At 35.2% G+C, this 15,592-nt stretch overlaps 1 protein-coding gene across 3 annotated transcripts in view; it reads right to left on the reverse strand.

The window, feature by feature from the left end:
• Positions 1 to 15,592, reverse strand: part of LOC127866664 (uncharacterized) — a 103,942-nt gene that overhangs the window by 18,291 nt on the left and 70,059 nt on the right. For all 3 annotated transcript variants that reach the window (XM_052407389.1, XM_052407388.1, XM_052407390.1), the window contains 4 exons: positions 9,961 to 10,054; positions 8,983 to 9,184; positions 6,045 to 6,214; positions 2,210 to 2,365 (listed from right to left, as the gene is read on the reverse strand). In XM_052407389.1, coding sequence (XP_052263349.1) covers positions 2,210 to 2,365; positions 6,045 to 6,214; positions 8,983 to 9,184; positions 9,961 to 10,054 — 622 coding nt within the window. The remainder of the gene's footprint in view (positions 1 to 2,209; positions 2,366 to 6,044; positions 6,215 to 8,982; positions 9,185 to 9,960; positions 10,055 to 15,592) is intronic.

Consider the following 15,592-nt stretch of genomic DNA (forward strand, 5'->3'; position numbering starts at 1 on the left):
GTTTGTGTATCATAAATATTTACCAGCATTTGCTTTAAAACTGGAATATACAGAATTACCGGGTAATTAGTAGCGATATTAACTGTATAATATGAACAAAATAAAACGTGTTTACATACACATATTCAAACAATAGTTATAATAAGCTGATAATTAACAAAACAACAAATACGTCGTCACCGTCTTGATTATTGATGTTGCTTCAAGCTGCTAATTTTCTTAGCTTAAATATAATAGCAAAATCAACATGCAATTAATTCATAAATCAACCATATGCTGGAGCCTTGACCACTTGTATGTGCGAAAACATAATTACGTGACAGTGTTTATGTGTGAAATGCATACACTACGGGCGGGAAACAAACTTAATTGGCCAGACACATTAACTATGCTTACATGTATATGCTAAGACAATCCGCGCACAATACATTTAATATGATTTTAATTATTATTATAATTGTTCTTTCAAAATTTGTAAACTACATGTAACTAAAAAAATTGAAGATTTTTTATTTCATGATGCGCATCGATTCGGCATCATGTCGCGGATCGCGGCATGCCTCGGCGGACAGATGCGAAGTTTCGCGGCGAAATGCGACTTGCCGCCGCATACTGACGCGGCTTCAACGACTGAAGCGGCATCGACTCGTTTCGCCTTGCCGCCGCGGATCGCGAAATACGTTTGTTCCGCATTGGCTGTACTGTATTTACATTTAAAAGTTATTACAAACAAACACATTGTCTCTTTCTATGCTCACATCAAACAGACTAGTTCATTACATTTGAACAGCAGTCAGTTACTATAACATTTTGTCTTTAACAGAATTGATTTCCTTTTCCAGTTCTTCCAGCTCTCTCCTCTTATTCAGTTAACCACCCTGGTTTGAAACGACACTTCCCCATCCCTGCGTTTTCACTCGCAAAAATTGATCACAATGAAGAACCTCTGACGTAGTACACATAATCTGTGACGTGTACACATAATGTTTCGTACTAAATAGTGTACGAAACTTATATTTCGTATTCAACTTTTTTTGCGCGAAGGAATTTATGATAAATTTTCATAATATTTCCCTTAAGAACGATTTAAGTAAAATAATAAAAGCGATGATAAAAGTAATTTTGAGCATAAATAAACATTTTCAAGGCTTTTTTACATGAAATAAGCACTTTTCAAGCACTTTTTCAAGGCCAACCTTTGTTCAAGGGCTTTTCAAGCCTTGGACTCGTTTTCAAGCACTTTTCAAGCCCTGTGCGAACCCTGACAGGTATTTTCATTGTCAAATTTGTATAGTTTAATCTTGTTTTAATCTCTTATGTTCATTGTTGGAAAATATTGAACGATGTAGCAAATGAACAAAATGTCATTTTCTGGTTCAAATGTTCATACTGCTTCTAGCCTCACCCTGTACCTTTCGGGATCCTTGATCTTTCCCTAAGTTGTTAAATGTGTATGTGATGAAGCAATAATTCTTGTATGCAATAATAATTTATATCACATAATAAGAAGGCAACAGAAAGATATATTTAAACATAAGAATAAAACATCTAAAAGGCACTCTCTTTTATTGTGTTTTGCTGTTATAGTTTAGTTGGACTGACAGAAAATGATTCAGACTGACAAATATTTCAAGTCAGCCAGTTTGAATTACCCACAGATTTTTCAAGATTTTGCAAATTCTGCAAGCTATATACAAGTCAACATGTATATGAATCTTGAAACAATTTGGGCGTTATTAGTTTTTGACCCAAAAGACATGATTTGAAAAAAACTTAGTTTAGGACAACTTTACAATTTTACATGCCAAGTATTAAACTCCTGACCATTATTGTTTCAAAGATATGAAGAAATTTTACTATATAATTGTGTATAAATCATTTGAAATCTGGGGCTTGGCAGGTTTTGACCCAAGGGGCATAATTTTAACAAACTTAGCAGAGGAGTACTGTCAGATGTAACATGCCTAATAACAAACTTCTGGGCCTTGTGTTTGAGAGGTTTTCACTACAAAAATAAAAGGGAAAAAAGTGACCCCTAGGGCAGGGCCAATAAAGACCCAAAGCTAATGATTTGTACAAACTTTTGTTTTCTTCTTTGTAAAAATGCAGTGTAAAGTGCCGTCACAAGTTAATCTGGGACAGCACTTAACGCACATGCATTATATAAGCCCAGTTCACCCAGTGCGCCGCTCATTTGAATGACTTCTACCTGATTGGTTGACCAGCCTGCTTGTTTACCCAGGGCAGTCACCAGGATGGAGTTGTTCAGGTTGAGGCAGTTAATCTCGGTCACAGTCAGTGTCTGAGCCAGTGTGCCAATACTGCTGATGTCTTCTATGTTACAGGCAGAGGAAACATTGTAAGCCTGAAATAAACACACAGCTACTTTGATAAAGGAAAATAGATTGTTATGCACTATGAAACTAAGACCAAAAGTCTTCTGTTGTGACTTCACAAACAAGACCACGGTTTCTCCAACTTTGACAAAACAGAACCAAATTAGAAAGATGGTCTAGTTCAAATGTTGTTTTATGTTTTTAGTGTTTCATCAATCTAGCAGCAATACTTTTCATGTGGTGTGTCACACATTTTCAACAAGACACGTGTCTGTTTGACAAAGATGCCCCAACATTCAATGCAGGCATTATTAGATGTAAAGCAACATGTGGCAAATGTAGTCATGATCACCTGAATACATTCTACAAAGAATAAAAGGGACACTCGTGAAAATATTATTTTATATGATAACTCGTGAAATAAAATCGATATTCCATCGAATCCAACAAATATCCTCTATATAATACTATTACACAATCATGTGTATATAATATCAGAAAAATTGAACATTCGTCTGCAGTCAGAACTGAATTACAATAGGCTGGCAAAAGATCCTCAGTGTTTTTTTGTTTGAGTTCATGTTTTGTATGATATCTTTGATAATAATAAACTGGGCTTTTTTTAAGTGGACAATCCCTTGCCCGTGCCGGGTTAAAATCGTCTCGGGCAAGTGATTTTCCAAACGAGATAGCCCGCGGGGCAAGTCCGTTTCATATAAACATCTTTCCAGTATTTTTTTTTACTTTTCCCCTGGTATCTATTTATTTTCTTTGGGTCAATATAATTTTGTATCTTATACAAGTAAAACAAGATTTGATTGGTCACTTGCTTTGTATAGCATATCTAAATGCTCAAAACAAGTTCTACTTGGCAGACGTTTTGACATGGAGGACGGTAGCATTCAGCCGATGTTTCCTATTTTAAACAAGAAACCGTGGAGACAGGTGATGCTCCCAAAGTTTTTTTTGTCACAATATTGCACTATATATTCAGATAAAAGGAAACGTCTTGAGGGCACAGTAGTTGGGCGAACAAGATTTTTTTATAGAAAATTTCAAAGGGCCATAACTCTGTGAAAAATCATCTGACCAAAACCCGCTGATAATATGCACATATCCTCTTGGTAGTGAAGCTTCCCATAAAGTTTCATTGAATTCTGGTCATTAGTTAATGAGAAATAGCCCGGACAATAATTGCACTATATGTACAGTTAATGGAAAATTTCAAAGGGCCACAACTCTGTGAAAAATCATCCGACCAGAACCGGTTGATAATATGCATATCTCCTCTTAGTAGTGAAGCTTCCCATAAAGTTTCATTGAATTCTGGTCATTAATTGCTGAGAAATAGCCCGGACAAAAACTGTGCACGGACGGACAGACAAAGCAGAGTCTATATGCTCCCCCCAAAAAATTTTGGGGGAGCATAATAAAAATAATTCGGAAAACTCAAAGAAACAAACAAAAAAAGAAAAGAAGTGAAAATATGAAAATGAATCATGAAAGCGTATCTTTCAAACATTGTGACTTGATGAATTTCAATGGCTTAAATTTGATAACAAGTCGTGATTGATGAAATGCAAGATTTGTTTCAAATTTGAAAACAATGGTAGTTTCTTAACAGGTTCATTTTTTTTTTCGAAAAGATTATGTAAAAGCACACGAAGATTTACAGTCACACTACATGAATGTAAAAAGGAAGAGGATCAATATAATAGTGACTCAACAAATGAAGAAGAAGCATATACAAGTAAAGTGACTTCTATGAACATAAACATAATTGCTGTGGAAAGGATTGTTCAGAGTTTGAAAATCATGTTTAATATGCAGACCGTTTGAAACTTGCTAAGAATGCATATGAAGAGTTTCTCACTATTTAAAACTGTAAATAACTTGTTAATATATGTATAGATATAGTGAAGTATACATTTTTAAATAGTAATAAACTCATTATATGTAATCTATACAATAGTCACTATTCAATAAAATTAAACTGTCCATATTTTGTTTTGTAGTCAACTTTATTTTATAAATTAAAAAAAATAAAATAGATCTATTTAATATAGCTGAAATTATATATTGTATAATAATTCATATGAATAATTTTTTTAAGATCAATAAAAAACTGACTTCTGAATAGGGCATCCAGTTTTTAATGAGGGCAAGTAAATGTTCCAAGAAACATGCCCTCAAGTCAAGTGAGTGTCAATTTCTTACGTAAACCCCTGAATAAAGGCTGGGTAGTATGGCACATCCAAAATTGGGAATGGGTGAAACCAATTTACTGCTAGCTAGAGAACTGGAATGTTGCTTATTTACATACATGGTAAGTCCTAAATTAGATACAGACAGCCCGCAAATTCAGTCTTGTGCATGCATTGATAAGAGTCGATTCATTGTTTGTTGTTGTAGAGCTGAGCTTTCATTACACTATTAAATACATAATCTCCCACATGTGAGGTTATAGTCATTTGACTATATACATTTTGTATTACAAACATCTACGACAATTCAACAACAGAAAAAACATGCAATCATAGGAGAATGCACGTGTCCCAATAAGATAAAACAAGAAACCGTCGGAGACGGGTGATGCTCCCCAAAGTTTTTTTTGTCACAATATTGCACTATATATTCAGATAAAAGGAAACGTCTTGAGGGGCATAACTTTGGACAAAATAAACGATGGATGGTTTAGTAACTTAAAAATTTCAAGGGCCATAACTCTCTAAATAAATAATCTAACCAGAACCCACAGATAACATTTGCATCTCCTCAAGGTAGTTAAGCTTCCCATAAAGCTTCATTGAATTCAAGTCAGTAGTTGGGGGGGACAAGAATTGCACTATATGTACAGTTTATAGAAAATTTCAAAGGGCCATAACTCTGTGAAAAATCATCCGACCAGAACCGGCTGATAATATGCACATCTCCTCTTGGTAGTGAAGCTAGTGAAAAATTTTGGGGGAGCATAATTAAAATGCAAAAAAGTACTGTTTGTGAAACACTATGTCCCCGTATATGACGTTTGACCTTGAAGGATGACCTTGACCTTGACCCTTCACCACTCAAAATGTGCAGCTCCATGAGATACACATGCATGTCAATTATAAAATTGCTAGCTGCAATATTGCAGAAGTGACATTACATGAGCAATTTTGACCCATATTTTTGACCTTGAAGGATGACCTTGACCTTTCATCACTCAAAATGTGCAGCTCCATGAGATAAACATGCATGCCAAATATCAAGTTGCTATCTTCAATATTGCAAAAGTACTCATAAAATGAGCGATTTCGGCCACATATATTTGACCTCTGACCTTGAAGGATGACCTTGACCTTTCACCACTCAAAATGTGCAGCTCCATGAGATACACATGCATGCCAAATATCAAGTTGCTATCGTGAATATTGAAATATTGCAAAAGTGTACATTAAATGAGCGATTTTGACCCATATATTTGACCTTTGACATTGAAGGATGACCTTGACCTTTCACCACTCAAAATGTGCAGCTCCATGAGTTGCATATGCATGCCAAATATCAAGTTGCTATCTTCAATATTGCAAAAGTTATTGCAAATGTTAAATTTGGCGCAAACCAACAGACCAACCAACAGACCAACAGACAGGTCAAAAACAATATGTCCCCCACTACTATAGTGGGGGACATAAAAAGCACATATTTTCAGCACACAATACTCACCGACAGCATTTTTGCTTTGAGTGCAGCTTTCTGTTCCGTATTCCAGTTCAAAGAACCAATTTCCAAGATGCAGTCCTTGAAGTCATTGCCAGTTATCCCTTCTATTTCAGTCACATTGGCCATCACAAAGAGATCTGGAAACGCCTGGATGTTGGAGCACGTCCAGAAACCTGTTATCAGACAACAGGGCTTTGTTTGACTTATCATTACCAAGAGCAGTCAGCACAGGCTCATCACTTTGCACTTTTTATGAAAGTTTTGGTTTAAGGTAGCGCACCCGTAATGATTTTCCGCGATTTATTTTACAATCATTACCGATCTTCAATGATCCGTTATTTCCGAGAGATGATTTTTTTTTTAAACTTCGAATTTTGATATTTGTTTACGTAATTCCTTTATATTACAGTATTTTCACAATAAATATTGACTTTGATCCAAATATCTTCTGAAAAATACGATTTCGCGATTTCTTCAAAGCTCGCAGAGCCTTTTTAACTGTTTACTTATTTATATCTAATTTAAGCTTTTACAAATGTGAAGTTGCTGTGGCCGAGTGACTAAGGGAATAGACTAGAAATCTTTTGGGATCTTCTCGCACAAGGTTCGAATCCTGCCGACATCGCATACTTTTTGCGGCGCGTTTTAGTTCTTTTCTAACGTAATTTGATTTAATATAGCATATAAGCTATGTTTGTTGTTAAATATGTTGCAATTGTTATGCACATTCTTCAATTTTTAAAATTAAAACAAGGTTATGGTAAAATTGGGTGATTTACTGCTGAAAATACAAATCATGCATGTTGAATTTTTATTTTTATTTAAAAAAAGTAAACGGTAAATCTGTCTATTTCTTTGTATTTTTGCTGTATATAGTGTATCTATAAAAACTAAGTTCAAAATATTACTTAAATGATACTAATTTTGAATTTTATGACATTTTGTTTTAACCAACCCAATTTCTACTTGGCTGAAACCACTTACATTTCATGGGCTCTTCCATAAATAACAAGTTATAAAAAATAAATGTCTGTATAAGAAAACTTTTTTCATCTTGTTTAAACTTAAAACACCTTTACTGCATCTTTACACACCAACTCCATGCTCATATTTGGAAATCTGGATGAATTATGGAACTTTATTTTATGCTTTCCGGTGGTTTATAGAGAAATATTAGTGAATTAAAACTGATAATTTCACTGTTTCAAACAATGAAAATAATCAGTGAAAATTATCGATAACTTTCACTGTTAACTGTGAAATGACGTCATTTTTTTAACGAAATGACGTCATTATCCCAGTAAAATTCTTTTGTTAAACTCTTTAACAATGTATATAAACTGTGAAAAAGCATTAAATAAAAACAAAATTTGTTGGATTCGGTGGAATATCGGTTTTTATTCACTCGTGATCATAGAAAATATATATTTTCTATGATCACTCATGAATTAAAATCGATAATCCACCGAATCCAACAAATATCCTCTATTTCATATACCCCTGGGTTGCACATAAACTAGACACAAGCGAGTGTGAAGGTGGTTTTGAAAAAATCAGTATATATTTTTTTTAAAGCATGGAAAGCCTACCTAAAAATTTGCATGTAGTTCAGTGAAATGATGCTGATTAAGAAAATAATACATTAGATTATATTTGGATAGGTGCCCATTACGAGTGCGCTACCTTAAAGCCAATTTTCTAAACAAAAATCCAGTGTAGGCAGAAAGTATTTTCCCTGATTGGCCTGTGCAGACTGACCTGCGACAACACTTTAGGCACATGCATTAAGCCTACTTTCACAGAACGCTGCTCATATATAAATCTTCATCCCATAGAAGAAATGCTTTGTTATTAGACGCTTTCCTTCATTTGCCCCTATAATTGATGATTGAGTCCTATAAACACTAAACAGACCATCAACAAGATGTGTTTGTGAAACACAATGTCCCCCTATATGATGTTTGACCTTGAAGGATGACCTTGACCCCTATATGATGTTTGACCTTGAAGGATGACCTTGACCTTGACCCTTCACCACTCAAAATGTGCAGCTCCATGAGATACACATGCATTTCAAATATAAAATTGCTAGCTTCAATATTGCAGAAGTGACATAACATGAGCAATTTTGACCCATATATTTGACCTTGAAGGATGACCTTGACCTTTTACCACTTAAAATGTGCAGCTCCATGAGATACACATGCATGCCAAATATCAAGTTGCTATCTTCAATATTGCAAAAGTATTCATAAAATAAGCGATTTGGGCCACATATATTTGACCTCTGACCTTGAAGGATGACCTTGACCTTTCACCACTCAAAATGTGCAGCTCCATGAGATACACATGCATGCCAAATATCAAGTTGCTATCTTCAATATTGCAAAAGTACTCATAAAATGAGCGATTTTGGCCACATATATTTGACATCTGACCGTGAAGGATGACCTTGACCTTTCACCACTCAAAATGTGCAGCTGCATGAGATACACATGCATGCCAAATATCAAGTTGCTATCTTGAATATTGAAATACTGCAAAAGTGTACATTAAATGAGCGATTTTGACCCATATATTTGACCTTTGACCTTGAAGGATGACCTTGACCTTTCACCACTCAAAATGTGCAGCTCCATGAGATACATATGCATGCCAAATATCAAGTTGCTATCTTCAATATTGCAAAAGTTATTGCAAATGTTAAAGTTGGCGCAAACCAACCAACCAACCAACCAACAGACCAACAGACAGGGCAAAAACAATATGTCCCCCACTACTATAGTGGGGGACATAAAAATGTCCTGTTTACTTAGGTTATACATGTACTGAGGCAATCCGCAAAGGCTTATCAGGGACCATACTTTCCACCTAATTTTGAATTTTATTTAGAGGAAAATGTTTATCAGTTTTCTCAGAACATGGCTCATATATATCATACTTGTTGCAGATCGCTTCCTCCTTGCAGTGGATGACATAAGCGCATTCTTGAGCGTGAGAAGGAATTTGAATCTGGCCTCCTTGAGCTGTGCCCGGCCTGCGTCATCCAGCCACTGTTCACACTCTTTTCTAGCCCGCATACCATCAAGGTCCGTCGGTACCAACTTAGTAAGAAGACTCTTAGCCATGTTCTTCAACACAGTCTACAGAGAGAAAAATATCAACGCTGACATGAAGAAATGGTTTGTTTTATTGAGTGTGCTCTGCAAAAAGGGTGTTTAATGAATGTGCACAAAGTGTTTTCCCGGATAACCCTGTGCAGTCCGGACAGGCTATTCAGAGAGAACACTTTCCACCTAAACTTTTGCTAAGAAGAGTCTTTCTGTAAATGAAAAATATCATAAAAGCCGAACATGTCCTCCAAGATTAGCCTGTGCATACTGCACAGGCTAATCTGGAATGACACTTTATGTACAGTCATTTAACCTCCTTTTCACAGAGTTTGGCCCAAATGGATCTAATCACAGTCTTCAACAATGTTTTAATCATATCTCTGCTGTCAGTTAACCTTTTCACACTTTCACTAAATAATTTGGTTTACCAGTACTAAGTGCATGTACATATCTTAGTAACTGACAATTGCCCAGATTGAATCAGAGTGGGAGAATTTACATAGAAATAGAAATAATTGTATTACCAATTTCCAAACAAAAGATGCAGCCAGGACAGACATTGAACTAATTGTGGTTGGGACTTCCAATGTACACAATTTGCATTTTCAAATAACTAGTTTCCATGTTGCTGACATAATCTATGCATATTGAATGTTTATAATTGAAGAAACATTTTGCTTTTGATAAATACCCTATTTCTGGCCATAACAATTGGTTTTCCTCTCATTGGCAAAGCAGGAGTGTGTATTGCTTTTTCCCATATTGCAATGAACTGATTCGCCCATTATCATCCAAAACATTCTCACCTTATTCAGACTTGCTTGTGAAGCGGCAGGTAAGTGGTACATGGCACTGGAGAGCTTGTACATGTCGTCAGTCGTCAATTCAGGGGCAGCCACACTTAAAATACACAAAGATACATGCATGAAATGCCACTAAGCCACATGAGTAGGATACCAAACCAGGGATCATATTTTTTTCGGTTTTGTCGGTCCTAGACAGATTGGGGTCATGAAAGACCGATTGAAAATCCCAAAGAGTCAGTCCGATTCTGTTTGCTAAAATTCCCATGTCATGAAATCGATTACGCAGTGCACATGCTAGCATCCCCTAATTACATTCTTATCTCAATTAGGTGTGATAAACCATTCACTGCAGTCTCTAAACCGGTCAGGACCAGTCTATTGCACGTCAGCCGACTAGTATCAGCGTATGACCCCAAACAACGAAGATTCGCGCGGTTGTGTATTAGTCAAGCGTGAATAACCCAGTGTCAATATCAATCAATAATTTCACTGGCTTTTACCTAGCACACTAATCGGTCCGTAATGTGTGCTCGTCCAAGATAAAATCGCACAGTTACTTCAGAGATTAAAACCTCGATGTTATCCTCATGGAAACTGTGCATTTCATGCATGATTCAATCAGTAAACTTTCATATAAACAAAGAAGAAAATCGGATATTCTGCAATAATTGTGAGCAGACCATATACACTGAAAGGACGCGCTGTAACTAAACAAAACATGCCGATACAATTTATACCAGCGTTATAATCCGGCAATAAATGAATGAAAATTGTGGTTTAGATTAACAGAACAGCCGAAAGTTATTTTTATGGGCGGAACTTCACATAAAATAGTACACAAGAAAAATAATATACATTGTATAAATCTTTAGTAAAAATTGTGTTAGAATCGAAATAATTCGTGTACTTTATTGTTTGTTGTTGAATAACCCACGACCAGAAGTTAAGATGCGTGTTTTTAATCACTTGTGCTTCGCACTTGTGATTTAATCCCTACCCATCCTGACTATCGGCCGTGGTTTATTCGACAACAAACTATAACGTACACGAATTGTATTTCAACTATTTGGTTTTATTATTGCCAGTCCAACCTACGCACAGACATTTGTTAGATTCAATGCATGTGTGTAAGCTATTATCGAGTCGTCAATGATTTAAAACATCGGTAGACTTACACAGGTTAATAATATTGACAACGATGATAAGTCAGACAAAACAGTTACCGAAACAACAATGAAATAGCTAATGATTAAACCAATTGAGAAAACTTCCGTTTAAAAAAATGCTTAAGGCAATTTAACTTGTACATTATTATACCCTCTTCATGAATGTCAAAATCAATGGTATATATTTTAACGTAATGTGTCATAATTTCGGATAAAAATTTTCGGACACTTTTTCCCCGTTTAAATCCAGACCGATTGATGTTGCTGGAAAATATGATCCCTGTACCAAAAAGATGAAAGTTAAACCAATAGAGAAAGCCGCATCATGTGAAAATGGGTCTTATTCCATATGCGGCCTGTTAAGCTCAAGACCAGCCGTCACATATATGCAGTCAGGTCATGTAGTTCCTTGTCTTTTAATGTGACCATGAAAACTTGCCTGATATTAATGCAGCAAGCATAGCTCCCGACCGCAATGTGCGGGCTGGTCTTTAGCTATGCTGGCCCATATGGTATCAGACCCATATTTCGCATGACAGGACTAAACATTAGATTTTATTAAAAAGACACAAATTAAATAGCTTATGTGTATTACATTTAAATGGCTCATGTTTGTCCTTTTTATTTGACCAGCTTAAACTAATTGTGTGTCCCATTCAATAAGGCCAAATTTTTTTATTAAAATGATTTTCTGATTTTTTTTCTTAAAGTGTCTGGTAGGAGGACGGAAAAAAAAAATGGGTGACCAAATATGCACTTATTTTAAAAATGTTATGTTATGAAGTTCTTTTTACTAAGCAACCACAGTGATTTTTTTCAAACATGTTGATGTGCAAAATGATCATAATCAAACTGTAGGTCTTGATGTGCAGTTTTTAAATTAGTTTGAATTAAAAAATATCTTAATATCTTAGTTCAAAAGTTATGCAATTTTTTCACTTGTCTGTAATAAACTTTTTGGTGATTTTTTTATTTTTTTTTCCACAAGGAATCCATATGTTGCATTAAAAATACTTTATCTCAACAAACAACCAATAAGCTATTGAGGCTATTGAGGTTTTAAAGAAACATTTATAGTTTATTGTCCAGTAAAAATCAATACGGCAGACAAATACAAATAGCATAATAAAACGCTTTTCAGGGGTTTCACGGCCCAAAAAAAGTTGTCGCCACTTTATCGCGGTGTGAAAACCACCCGTAATTCAAACTTAATCAATAAGGACAATCATTTAAGGAACCTTACTACATTAATGAATAATGGCATTGACTATATTTTTGTTACTTTGAGAAGTATGTTAATACATAAATAACAATAAGTACCTTCATAAGTCTTAATAAGCTTTATTTTTATATAAATAACATTTTTTCCACTTGATAAACCAGATAACCAACATAATATAATACCATTAACAATAATGTAACAGTATGCTGCATAAATATTTCAGAATTATTTATTAAAACCTAGAATCACACAAATATATATCATCTGAAAGGAAAAATAAATAAAACATCAGAAAATAAAGCATCGCAATTCAAAATGTAAAACAGTTTATACATTTGGTCATTTGGACATGATATACATCATCTTATGTTTATTATCAATTTTCACAAATTCTAAAACAACACCTTTTGTTAAAAGGTTTTCGGTTAGTTGTGGTGGTTGATTTCCAGGTTCAATTAAATGAATATTTTTTCACATCTATGTCTTGACAGAAAGGCCCAGGATAATTGCCAGCATCCATTCTTGCTGTCTGAAATAACACAAAACATATTTGTACAAACTATATACAACAAATCAACACATAAATGTCACTATCTTTATATATGTCCAAATTTTAACATATCCGAAATATAGTACATCGAGTAAAGGACCTTCTTTTGATTTCAGAAATAGTTGGTTTCTTAATTAAAACATATTGTTCCCAGAACATTTTAATAATGGAACTGTTAAACACAAATGCCTGTTGAAACAAGTTAACATGTGTTTTTGTCATGGCATTGATTAAAGAAATAGCGTCCCTAATAATCGTTATAATTATTGATCTTCATGACAGTTAATCCCAGGATAACACAATTGATAGTTCAATGTCATAAAGGAGCTGTTAATCCGATAATAACCCCCATACACTTGTCTATTTTTTTTGGACATTCATGGCTTGAAATCGTTTTAAAAACTGTTTTGCAAATTTTGAACTTTTGGAACGAACAGTTCAGAACAAAACCGAACTTTCGTACCCATTGAAATTAACGGAAAAACACATATAATATGCACAAATTCGTCACTACAACTACATTAAACAAAACATAAAATTTTTACTCTAATATATTACTGTATTTGTGCGTCAAATATGGAATGTGTAAAGTTGATAGGCGTAAATGGGTTTTGGATTGTGAGCACCTGTTAAATTAAAATCGTTCTTTTCTTATTGCTTTCCTCATATTTTTTAGTCATTTTATTACTAATAATTTCATAAAATTGAAAAGAAATAATAAAACATTTACTTACAAATCGATTCCATTCAGGATTTCATTTGACAGTTGCATAATTATTGAGAAGACTTTGCTGATGAAAGCGTTGTAGCGTTCTTCAACTTCTTGCACTAACAATGATGGCGTAGCTGTTGGTAAATTCCAGCACATGTACACAATGAAGGAGGTTCACGTATTAATGTGGGTAATTAAAACTGGGTTTACTATGATGATTTATAACTCATTGGAACTTTTTCTAAAACCCGGCAAGCGTTTCGTGTTTAACACTTTACCACTTAGATACATATTTTTACGCATTTTTAGTCCCTCAGAAAGTTAAATTTAAGTAAAGACCTTTCTCACTAAATTCAAGTTTTATAAGCTTCAACTCCTATCCTTAGATTCTGATGAGCAGTTAATTACTCGCAGGCTGTTCTGGTTTTATCCTGTTTGCACATAGCCATTTTCACTTTGCTTCTACGTGGGAAAGGGTTAAAAGCCACCTTTTGGCACCCGAAAAAAAAAAGATTTTTAATTTTTTTTTTCGTCAAAAATTGGAGTCGGCGGGTCCGAAAATCATTTTATTAAAACATTCTTGCCTAATTCTACTTTTAACAAGTCTGTTAAAATCCCATTAACACTCAATATCAACAAATATTTTGTAAAATAGTTTGAAAAACAAGGGCTGTTTGTAAAACATGCATGCCCCCCATATGGGCTCTCCGTTGTAGTGACAGCCATTGTGTGATATGTTTTTTGTCACTGTGACCTTGACCTTTGACCTAATGACCTGAAAATCAATAGGGGTCATCTGCCAGTTATGATCAATGTACCTATGAAGTTTCATGATCCTAGCCATAAGCGTTCTTGAATTATCATCCGGAAACCATTTTACTATTTTGGGTCACCGTGACCTTTGACCTAGTGACCTGAAAATCAATAGTGGTCATCTGAGAGTCATGATCAATCTACCTATCAAGTTTCATGATCCTACGAATAAGCGTTCTTCAGTTATCATCCGGAAACCATTTTACTATTTCGGGTCACCGTGAACTTGACCTTTGACCTAGTGACCACAAAATTGATAGGGGTCATCTGCGAGTCATGATCAATGTACCTATGAAGATTCATGATCCTAGGCATAAGGGTTCTTGAGTTATCATCCGGAAACAATTTTACTAGTTCGGGTCACCATGACCTTGATCTTTGACCTAGTGATCTCAAAATCAATAGGGGTCATCTGCAAGTCATGATCAATGTACCTATGAAGTTTCATGATCATAGCCATTAGCGTTTTTGAGTTAACATCCGGAAACCATTTTACTATTTCAAGTCACCTTGACCTTAATTTTTGACCTGAAAATCAATAGGGCTCAACTGCGAGTCATGATCAATCTACCTATCAAGTTTCATGATCCTAGGCATAAGCGTTCTTGAGTTATCATCCGGAAACCATTTTACTATTTCCAGTCACTGTGACCTTGACTTTTGACCTAGTGACCTGAAAATCAATAGGGGTCATCTGCGAGTCATGATCAATCTACCTATCAAGTTTCATGATCCTAGGCCTAAGCGTTCTTGAGTTATCATCCGGAAACCATTTTACTATTTTGGGTCACTGTGACCTTGACCTTTGACCTAGTGACCTGAAAATCAATTGGGGTCATCTGCGAGTCATTATCAATCTACCTATGAAGTTTCATGATCCTAGGCCTAAGCGTTCTTGAGTTATCATCCGGAAACCATTTATCTATTTCGGGCCACCTTGACCTTGACCTAGTGACCTCAAAATCAATAGGGGTTATCTGCGAGTCATGATCAATGTACCTATGAAGTTTCATGATCCTAGGCCCAAGCGTTCTTGAGTTATCATCCGGAAACCACCTGGTGGACGGACCGACCGACATGTGCAAAGCAATATACCCCCTCTTCTTCGAAGGGGGGCATAATAAAGTCAAAACATAAAGTCTTCTTATAATAACAGGCAAAATGTCAAA

The sequence above is a fragment of the Dreissena polymorpha genome, chromosome 2, assembly GCF_020536995.1.
Source record: "Dreissena polymorpha isolate Duluth1 chromosome 2, UMN_Dpol_1.0, whole genome shotgun sequence".
Lineage (NCBI taxonomy): Eukaryota > Metazoa > Mollusca > Bivalvia > Myida > Dreissenidae > Dreissena > Dreissena polymorpha.